An 11,540-nucleotide genomic window follows, 5' to 3' on the forward strand; every position below is an offset into this window, starting at 1 on the left:
TGGGATAACCCCAACATTCCGTATCCCATAGCTGACGGGACACTAAAGAAATGGGTCAATACTGGGATCAAAACAGTTGGAGACCTATATAGTAACAATATACTGTCTAATTTTCAACAACTATCTTACAAATTTAATTTACCACGAGACAATCTCTTTAAATTCTTTCAAATCAGACACTGGGTCCAAGATAACTCTATAGACTTCCCATTTATTCCTAATAAATCCCCCCTGGAGGATCATTTGCTTAACATACTAGTCTCCTCCACTAGGGGGCTGATATCCTCCATATATAACATTCTAAATAGTAATCTACCAATTTACGACAGGCTGTCTATTAAACACAAGTGGGAGACAGATCTAGGATGCAATTATGATGACGCCGATTGGCAAAATATCTTGGAAAGAGCTCAGACAGTTTTAGTCTCCACAAAACATAGGCAAATGCAATTCAATATTTTTCACAGAACCTATTTCACCCCATACAGGCTACGCACGATTGATGGGAATATATCTCCCATGTGCCAGAGGTGTAAGATAGCTGAAGGCAATCTGTTTCATATGCTCTGGAGTTGCCCTTACCTGGAAGATTTTTGGAAGTTCGTTATAGCCACTGTTTCAGATATCACAGAGTCCGAAATACCATGTGACCCCAGGATTTGGCTATTGGGGGATGTCGATATGCTTAACGTAACTCACCATAAGAAGGATTTTGTGTTGCTTGCCAGCACAGCTGGGAAAAAAATTATTCTTATAGACTGGAAATCAGAAAACTCACCATCACAAAAACACTGGCTGAATGAACTTTCGTCATATTGCACTCCAGAGAAGATTTTGTACAATGTCAGGAGAACCCCTGCAATGTATAACAAAATCTGGGGCTCCTTTCTGGTTTCTCTCCCTTCAATAAATCCCCTTAGTTGATACCATATTTATTCACTTAGTGGACCTGCTATTTTATTTTTCTCTTTAACATATTCTTAAAGGACTTGGTGTTGCGAATGATGTTGATTATTATACCATTCTCAGGACGGGGTGGGGGGAGGGTGTGCTTTATTTTTGTTTATTTTCTTTGTCTTTTTTCTCCTTTCCTTTTTTTTTTTTCTTTTCTTACTCCTGTTATTGTCTTTTACACTTTGTATAAAAAATGACAAGTGTACTTGTTTGGTGCGTTGTCAACAAATAAATCTTAAAAAAAAAGAATATGCAAGAGGTACAGGATGGGGACGATTTGTTTTGTCACTCCACTTAAAAGGAAAAGTTTGTATTGCTTCATTCAAGTTGACCAAGGTAAAATATTTTTTACTTACAAAGACAGCCAAGCACAAAGCTCTCTCGACAGTCACAATTCCCTCAAAGAGATCGTGCACTATGACAGGGGGGAAACCTGTTGTCACATTAAAGTATGATAGTCTCTGTGCTAACAAACAAACCCCTTTCACACCATAATGATGGGGTAATTCTTTTTCTTTGACGGCCTCAAGATGAGCAGCATGAATTTCCTTGGTTCTCAGACAAAATGCTCCTGATCTGACTTCTTTAGTCTGAAATTCTTGATTCTCTGCTGTACAAAATCTACATACATGTGTCCCTGAGAAATTCTCCACAAATCCTGCAATGCTATGTGCACCAAGGTTATCAGCAACAATACACTGAACAGTGCCCTTTATCGTCCTTCCCAGCTTCGAGATAAAAACTCCATGTTGCTCCGAGACAAGATCATCTACCAGCGGTTCCAGCACTTTTTCATATCCATAATGCTTAACATCATTGCTATTGATCAAAGCAGCTAAATTTATGGCAGACAGGGATGAGTTGGACCCTGGAGGCAAATTACCTAAAATCCAATAAACACCCAAGATTTTATGTTTTTTCCTTGATGTGCCACATCCACATACAATATCAATGAAATAGCAGTCTCATTAGAGAGCAGTACATTGTGCTGAAAGTTGAGTGAATCAAAGAAGCACGTATATTTCAGTCTATCACCCTCTCTATGACGAGATCTCAAATTACTTGCTTTATCTAGTATTGGCTGGCAACTAAGAATCTGCTGCAGTGACTTAAGTATGGGAACATACTGGAATGACCTTCTATTTTTTCGGTCAAGCACATACTCCAAGGGTTCTACAACACTAAAATGACTTTTGTAGTATTCCTTTCGTTTCCACGTAGTAGAGGGGGGACCTTGGTCTCCAACTGCAGTTCGAATGGGATTTGACTTGCACAGCACAGAGGCCAACTCCTATACAACTGCTACGTCAACTTGGCAGTTACGTTCCTGCAGTAGCTGGATTGCAGTCTTATAGGTGACAGGGACTGAAACTGTGCTTATCAAATACTGCAGCTCCTGCAAAAGGTCATCAATAGCCACACTAGGGACAAGGAAAACATGCTCCAACTTCAATAACACTGAGGCAATTTTACGCTCTATAGCATTGGACAAGTCTTCAGTATTGTGTGTGTCATAGACAGAAGTAGTTACTTCATCCTCTGAAACATCCTCATGTGAATCATCGACATTACTGTCAAATGCCCCTTCAGAGGAAGGACAATGGATTGGCCATACCCTCTCAGCAATTCCAGGCTTTAAATCGCTTACAGAGAATGACCTGTGTTTTCTGGACTTATGAGTCCTGAATGATCCATAAACATTTGTTTTGTACAACCCAGCTAGCAAAATTTGGTTCCCAAAACGTTCCGGGAACGTGTGTTTTTTGTTCTGGGAACGTTTGTTGAACGTTCCTGCGTAAGGTTCCCTAGATGTTAAAACGGCAAGTTTTTCTGACGTAAAACTTACGTTATGGGCACGTTCCCAGAACGTTCTGGGAAGGTTAGTTGAATGTTCCAGGAAGGTTGCATGAATGTTTCCCCTTAACGTTCCCTAGATGTTATACGGCAAGTTTTTTTGACGTAAAACGTACATTATGGGCACGTTCCCAGAACGTTCTGGGAAGGTTAGTTGAATGTTCCAGGAAGGTTACTTGAACGTTTCCCCTTAACGTTCCCTAGATTTTAAAACGGCAAGTTTTTTTGACATAAAACCAACGTTATTGTTACGATCCCAGAACGTTCTGGGAAGGTTAGTTGAATGTTCCAGGAAGGTTACTTGAACGTTTCCCCTTAATGTTCTCTAGATGTTAAAACGGCAAGTTTTTGTGACGTAAAAACCAACGTTATTGTTACGATCCCAGAACGTTCTGGGAAGGTTAGTTGAATGTTCCCCTTAACGTTCCTTACATGTTACAACAGCAAGTTTTTCTACTGTAAAGCTAAAGGTTCCGTTCCGTTCCTAGAACATTCTGGGAAGGTTAGTTGAACGTTTCAGGAAGGTTAGTTTGATGTTAAAACTGACAGAAAACGTATGTTGTGGTTATGTTCCCACAATGTTCTGGGAAATTGAACATTCAGGGAAGGTTCCTAGAACGTTTGGATTCTACAGATGTTAAACCGGCAACTAACATTGCCAGAATGTCACCATCTAATGTAGTCATTGAATAAACAGAAATAAAGGAAATTCTGGTCTACACAAGGTAACAGTGCAACATTTAAATTTGTCCAATTTATTGGAAAAGCAATAATAGAATATACAGTACATGTATAACTATAAAGTCAACTTTGCTCGAGTCCCAAGTCTGTCTCAAGTCTTGAGGCACAAGTCTCAAGTCTAATTGTAGATTACCAAGTCAAGTCCATATCATTAATGTCATCTCAAGTCTAAATATAGAACACCAAACACAAGATCTTTTGTCAAGACTTTAGAAACCTTTTCAAGTCATCAAAATACAAGTCCAAGTTACCAGAACCTGAGTTCCCCACCTCTGATATATGTCTGTCTGTCTGTCTGTATATATACACACACACACACACACACACACATATATGTGTATATATCTATATCTATATATATACACAGAGACATACATACACACACAATATGTATAATATATAATAAGCATATGTATAATATGTAATATGTATATATAATATGTGTATATAATATTATAATTATTTATATATATATATGCAATTATAACAAAGATGTTTAAGCCTACTGTTATGAAACATTTAACTTAGAATGAACAATTGAACAATTTGGCATGGACTAGGGGTGCAACGGATCACAAAACTCACGGTTCGGTTCGGATCGTATCACGGTTTTGACTCATGGATCGGATCATTTTTCGGATCAGCAAAAAAAAAAAAGGGTTAAATGCACTTTAAAAGTAGGCAGGTAGCAACACAAAGCAACAAGCACTTTACAACGAATGTAGCACTTAGGACTTTATTATATTATGTATGTTTGAATGTATAAATGAATGAATGAATGTATAACTGTTTTTGCTGTTCTTATTTTATATATTTTATTTACCTACATGTGTTTTTAGTATTGACGTATTGAAGACACATTGTAGTATTGAAGTACTGAATTGAATTAATTTAAAAATGTGCTACTTTGGCTCTGATGCAGCCACCTCTCTCTTGGCGCTTTTCCACTGCATGGTACCGGCTCGACTCGACTCAACTCTACTCGCCTTTTTTGGTTTTCCACTGGCCAAGTACCAGGTACCAGGTACCATATTACGTAGTACCTGGTACTTTTTTTCGTAGCACCTCCGTCGAGGTTCCAAGCGAGCTGAGGCGAGCTGAGGCGATACCAAAAGATGACGTAAAAACACTGCAGACCACTGATTGGTCAGAGAATCGTCATCGCGACACGGGACGTATATGCTAACGTTAGCTACCAGGCTAGCTTACCCTCTTGCGTCGCCTTGAGCAGCCAGAGAGCAGTCTGCTGTCTCACTGCCTTCAGCCTCTTCTGAAATAAAATCTGTCTCCTTGCTGTGACTAACAGCCACACACCGAGAATCAATAACACCATCACTTCGATATCCTCCATTGTAGCTGTGTGTCGCGTTTCATGCAGTGTCGCTATGACGACCAGTTTGGGGGGTGGGGCACATTGAGGGGGTACTATCTGCAGTGGAAAACCAAAGTGGTACTACCAAAAGCGAGTAGAGTCGAGTCGAGTCGAGGCGAGTTGAGCCGGTACTATGCAGTGGAAAAGCGGCATCTGTCTGTAGTCACCACCCTGTAGTCTCGCTCAATGTCCCGCCCACAGCACTCTCTGATTGGTTACACGTCACGAGTAATAGCCTATCAACACTGAAGGCTCTGCCACAGACAGGCAGAGAGACCGGAGCTTCTCTGAGCGGAGCTGTGTGTGAAGGGAAGGCAGCATGTTGCTGAAGTTGAAATAAACATCACAATCTTGCGATCTATTTCAATGATGACAAGCATGTCCAGTTTCCCAGTTCCACCACTGAAAATGCCCGAAGTCAAGTCACAGCCTACGGGATTTCACTCAACGGAGGAGAGAGCGACGGCTTTTGAATCAGTCGCTCGTCCTTTTTTTTTTCTTCCCTTACACAATCATTGCGCTTCAGATTAAAACACAGCAGCATCTGTCTGTCTGTATCTTTTCACTGCAACTCTGCATCGAGACTTTAAAAAGTAACAGCGGCAGTAAAACACTATGATGGTTAAACTTTGCAATTAATCCGCGGTTCATATGCGTTCCGAACCGTGGGGGCGGATCCGTACGGATCACGGATCAGCTACGGTCCGTTACACCACTAGCATGGACGCATGGACACCAGCATGGACACAATTCATCTGCTTGGCCCATCTGTTAAACAAAGTGAAAAGTATGTTATGCTGTCATCCAAACATAACCAAAGGGTCCCACCACATAAAACTAAGACTTTGGTTTAAACAAATATGACCACTAAAGTTGATTGACAGCTCTTGGAATGGCATTTTGAAAATTTGTGTTAGATCGTTTTAGTATTTGAAGCTGTAAAAGGTTTGTTATCAATGAAGCAAAACAGCAAGCAAAACGTATGTAACAATTTATATGCTTGGAGAAAATGAGTTTAGGGCAGTATTATCACATTAAAGTAACTGCAGCAAAAAAAACAAACAAAAAAACCCCACATCTGCTGTTTCTTCCCTCTGTGTGGAGCAAACTTCAGGGTTGCCCCTATCACCTCTTCAACATCTGTCTGCTGCACCTTGTAGTTCAACTGGCACAATTCTAAATAAATAAGAAAATAACATGAGCTACAAGGAATAAGTAAAAACAATACTAGACAGATAATCCATACTTTTTGATAATCATTAGCTGCCCTTGGTGCAGAATGTCATCCAAAATAGTAATGCAGAGATGCCAACCTCAAATAATCAGAAAGTGTAATAAAGTCTACAAATGTGTAGTTTGTCACCAAAATGTGGAGCAAACTTAATATTTTGTTAGTGCTTCTGTTCCTGTATTTGATTTTATTGTAGTCTGTTTGAAAGTAGTAAGTTTATCTGTGCTGCTGCCAAATAAAAAAACCCAAAAAACTTTATTTAAAGGCATATAACATGTGAGCACTGTAAATAAGGAGTTAAATATATCTTGTTTTGTTTATGGTGGAATTTAAACAAGAATAAGTATTTATAACAAGCACAGATCCTGTTCAGACCCAAGGTACGCCCTCTAGAGGCCATCTGATGAAGCGCAGGCTCCTGCAAACCGTCCATGAGTGAGTGAGTGACTTGACTTTGCCACTTTCTGCCCCCGGCCGCATGGCGTGCCATGGGAAAAATAACATTCAGCTCGTATGACAGCATACAACTTAAGCCAAGTGTTCTGAAGCCTAACAATTGCACTAGGCTTGGGCTGGTGTGAGAATTTCCAAACCGGTCCAGTATCCATCAAAATATCTCCCAAAACCAGTAATATCGACTTTTAACTACAAGAGGGTGCACTACAGTGGCATATTAATGTAATATGTGCAGAGCAGGTTAAATGTGTGTAACACAGATAGTCATTACATCATCGCTGGTCGTATGGTCACAGACAGCGAGAGATAAGCCCCTTCCACACAAATGAAAAAAGCTATGAAGCCGGTTTGTTGGCAACTTTGAGTTGTGTGTGAAAGAGTCAGAGCAGCATTTTTCAGACACGAATAAGCCACCTTCCGACCATCATGAAGCCGGTCCAGAGCGGCTTTTGGTGCTGTATGAAAGGAGAACTTTAAAAAGCAGAGTTTCTTACGCATTATACGGTCTACATTGTTATGACGTGTTAAACTACATAGCGAAGGTAACTAGAAACTACTATACACTATCTTGTATGTTTACTGACTTACTAGCCAAGAGGCTAACCTTCCATGGCTTGGTTGTATTTATCATTTTATCTCATCAATACAATACAGGTCAATATGTTTAGCGTTGATGTAGTTAGCTTATGTAACCATAGGCTACTTTTTAATTTGCCGGACCTCCTAACCCAGAGGTTCTCAATTGTTTTTCAGCCAAGGACCCCTTACAAGATAGAAAATATACCGTGGACCCCCTCATTCTGATTTGTGATTTTGGGCTATATAAATAAAAATATACTTGACTCGACATGTATGTCCCTCGGAATAATCTGACATAGCCTATTTTTTACACTTCTATAGTCTTAGTTATGTGAAAGAACAACACAAGAGAAATGTATTAGAAAGATATTAGATATGTATTAAAAATATTTGCACCATCTCAACACAGAATACAGAATCAATCAGAAAGAAAACAATCAATCAATTAGCTGCAAGTAACACTGTACCTAAACAAAATATGGGGAAATCAAGAGAAAAGTGCTAATTTGAAGTGCATTTCAGAACACACACACACACACACATCAAAGTGTTTCACTCTTAGTTCAAATGAAATGATTTATAAAAGTCTAATCACAAAATAAATGCAGGCTATAACAAATTGAACACATGCCTGCATTGCAACATATGTATCAAGTAAATTGCAAAACAACTGCAACATTGCTACAATCCCAAACCAGCACTGGACACTATTGGAGTGATGCAAGGCAGTCCATGAAGCTGATTGCTTCTCTCTGCAAGTGAAGACACACATATAAAACTAAATCAATAAATGCAACATATCTGACATCTCTGTTGCTCACACACATAGCCACACACACACACACACACACACAGGGGTTAAAGTGGGCCAGAACGATCCGGAACAGCGTTCCGGCACCTTCGATTAAGTAAATAAATCTGATTGGCAGTTTCATACATAATAATGTCAAGCGAGTTCACAGGGCTGCCAACTCTCACGCAATTGACATTTTTCACACACTCTCAGGCCACAAGTCCATTTTCTTGCGTAGTGAAAAACAAATTCATAACTGATAATGTCGCGGCACGAAAAGAGGACACTGCTGCGCATTGCACAACAGCAGCACCGTGCAGCAGTGAGTTATTCAGACCATCTGAATAGCTAGAAATATACACAAATCTATTATATTGTAATTTATTCCCATGTATGCTGCTCAGAGTAATCTCAGTCAGCGGCTCTTCTGTCTCTCCCTCTCCTCTCGCGCCGTGCGCATGCAGGCAGGAGTGAGTGAGTTACTATGGTTACGGGGACGCTCTGTGCCTCTGTGCTCTTAAACTTCTCGCGATTCCCAATAATACGTTTTTAGTAACATAACATAATTTTACAGTTTTGGTCAACATTATACAGGGTTGCTGTTTCTTGACTAAATCCAAAGAGGTTAGGCTAGGTGGTGTAGAAATGTAGGAAATTACTAAATTACTATTTTTTTCACACACACACAGAGAGAGAGAGAGAGCGAGAGAGAGAAAGAGAGACAGACAGAGAGAAAGACAGACAGACAGAGAGAAAGAGACAGAGAGAGAGAGATAGCGCGCTCTTACCATTAATGTGAGATATGGGCCCGTCTCTCGCTGCACAACTTCTCCATCCTTGGAGAAGTAGATGAGAGGCAGACACGTAGGTCGTTCTCCACTTCCATCCGAGCCCTGTACTTGGTCTTCATGGAGGTCAGCGCTGAGAATGATGACTCGCACAGGTATGTGGTTGGAAAGGGGAGCAACACCTGCATGGCAACAGCAGCGAGTTCCGGATACTCCTGTTCAACTGAAGGCCAAAAGTCCACATGCCCTCCTTGGCCGAACCGGATTCTCAGTGTCCCGTCGCATGCCAGGTCCAGCAGCTCCTCCTCTGCTTTTCCACTGAGACCCCGCGCCGATGTATGGGCAACGAAGGGGTCGCGCACCCAGTCCCAGGCATCGGTGTCAACGTCAGTGAAATAGTCATTGAAATAGTCACCAAGGGAGGCAAGGTGCGAACCGATTGTATTTTTCACAATCTCAGCTGGTATTTGGTTTGTGTCCAAAAACTCTGTGAGTTGGGGGAACATGTCTGTAATGCCATTTTGCACCCGCCTTCTCCAGATCGCTGTTTTGGCACGGAATGCCTTGATTTTGTCGCTTACTTCCAGGATAGAGGCATATCTGCCTTGAACGGACAAACTGAGATCGTTCAATAAGTTGAACACATCTGCGAGGTAGGCGAGCTGTGCGATCCATTCGGGGTCCGAGAAGAGCGCTGCAGTGGTTGGCTTGTCATTCTGGATGAATTCACACAGCTCCGAGCGCAGTTCGTACACCCGCTGTAGCACTTTTCCACGGGAGAGCCAACGCACCTCTGAATGGAACAGCAGGGTGTCCTGTCCTGCGCCCATCTCCCTGCAGAGCTGGCCGAATAAACGGGACTGCAGTGGCTTACATTTGATGTGGTTGACCACAGATACCACCGTGCTGAGAACAGAGTGTAGCTCAGGACTCAATGATTTTGACGCCAGAGCCTGCCTGTGCAGCATGCAGTGGGTAGCTATCATCATTGGATTGCGCTCCTTGGCACGAGCAACCACCCCACTCTTGCGTCCAGTCATGGCAGCTGCCCCATCCGTGCAAATTGCAATGCAATTCTCCCAGCTCACATTGCCAGTCTCCATGAACATATCTATAACATTGAAAATCTCCTCACCTGTTGCTCGCCCCGTCAACTCTTGACAAAATAAAAAATCTTCCTGAATCCTTCCTTCCCACGGGTAGCGAACCAGCGTGATGAGCTGCGCCGAGCCGGACACATCAGTGGACTCATCCAATTGAACCGCAAATTTAGACACTCTCAGTCTTTCCAGCAGTTGTGACTTGATATCATTAGACATGTCCTCAATTCGTCTGATGGTGTCATTTGACAGAGGTACACTTCTCAATTTGGCAGCCGCATCTTTCCCCACCATCACCTCACACAGGTCCACCGCTGCAGGGAGCAGCAGTTCCTCCCCTATCGTGTTTCGAGCCTTAGCAATCCTCTGCGCTACCAGGTAGGAGGCCCGCTGCGCTTTAGCAGAAACAGACGTAACACTAACCATCCGTTGTTGTTGCTGGCGGTAGTCCTCGCCCTTCCTCTCAAAAAAAGCCCAGTCTTTTTTAACATAATCTGGATGCTTGGTCTCGAGGTGCCTCTTCAATTTGGCAGGCTTCATCGCCTCATTGGCAAGACACTGCAGGCATATAAGACATTTCGGTCTCCCTTCCACTTCAATAAATCCATATTGGAGATACTCCTCATCGTATTTCCTTACTTTTGTTTTTTGTTTTTCATTTACTTCATTTGTAGTAACCGGTCGTTTTAAAAATCTGTCCATCTTGTAGCATGCTAGCGGAGCTCTCTGACTGACATACCAGTTATTGTTGTTTCCACGGTAACGGGTGACGCGCTTGACTTTTAAATTTATAGATTTGTTAGATTAGAACGTAATCTATGAACTATTTTAGATTTAAAAAATAAAATATTATTTGTTGAACTATGAAGCCTTTTGTAAAAAAAAAAAAATTTTTTAAAAATTATATCATGATAATTTAAATGAATGAATCTGAAAACTTTTCACGGACCCCCTGGCAGAGTGCCACGGACCCCCGGGGGTCCGCGGACCCCACTTTGAGAACCACTGTCCTAACCAGTCTTCCTAACGTTAGAAAAACATTCCTGGAACCAAAAATTGTTTGCTGGATTGTTATTTGATGGTTGGCTTTCATTATTTGATGTGAATATTTGTTATTTGAAGATGTGAGCATTCATTATTTGTTGTGGTCATTTGTTTCACAATTACAAATTTATTGATCGATGTGATAATTTATTGTTGGATTGTGGCACAGAAAATGTTCCACAGTAAACCAGGGAAAAACTAGAAGGTTGGCTGGGCAACTCCAGGGCAGCATATTAGTTGGAACCCCCCTTACACTTACTGATGATGATTTGGCATATATTGAGATCTTGTCCTTTCTCCTTGTCTCCTTGTCCTTTCTTCCTTTGAGCGAGTAGCCTGACCACAGATCATTGGTGCCAATTTTTCTCATCATCATGCGGACAGCTGCACCCATGGATCTCCCCCCAAGGGCCCTTAGGTAATGCATCTACAATTTAAATAAAAAACAAACAAAAAAAAGGTGTAAAGGCAATTATATCATTCTGGCTCCTCACTGACACAAACATTAATATGGTAATGAAAAACATTTTGGAGGGGAAGGAGGAATCGTACCATTTTTGTTCTTCTCTCCTCCGACTACAGCTCCAGGCAGAGGTCCACCAGCTCTTCCTTTGTCTTGCAAGGCTTT

General features: G+C 41.5%; 1 protein-coding gene across 1 annotated transcript; it reads right to left on the reverse strand.

The window, feature by feature from the left end:
• Positions 1–8,770: 8,770 nt before the first annotated feature.
• Positions 8,771–10,408, reverse strand: LOC139643742 (SCAN domain-containing protein 3-like). Its single transcript, XM_071519002.1, has one exon. It carries the CDS (start codon positions 10,406–10,408, stop codon positions 8,771–8,773), a length of 1,638 nt encoding a protein of 545 aa, XP_071375103.1.
• Between the last annotated feature and the right edge of the window lie 1,132 nt (positions 10,409–11,540).

The sequence above is a fragment of the Centroberyx affinis genome, unplaced genomic scaffold, assembly GCF_046629955.1.
Source record: "Centroberyx affinis isolate AG114_WGS23_722 - 3 ecotype Tasmania unplaced genomic scaffold, CSIRO-AGI_Caff_v1 ptg000647l_1, whole genome shotgun sequence".
NCBI classification, from domain to species: Eukaryota; Metazoa; Chordata; class Actinopteri; order Beryciformes; family Berycidae; genus Centroberyx; species Centroberyx affinis.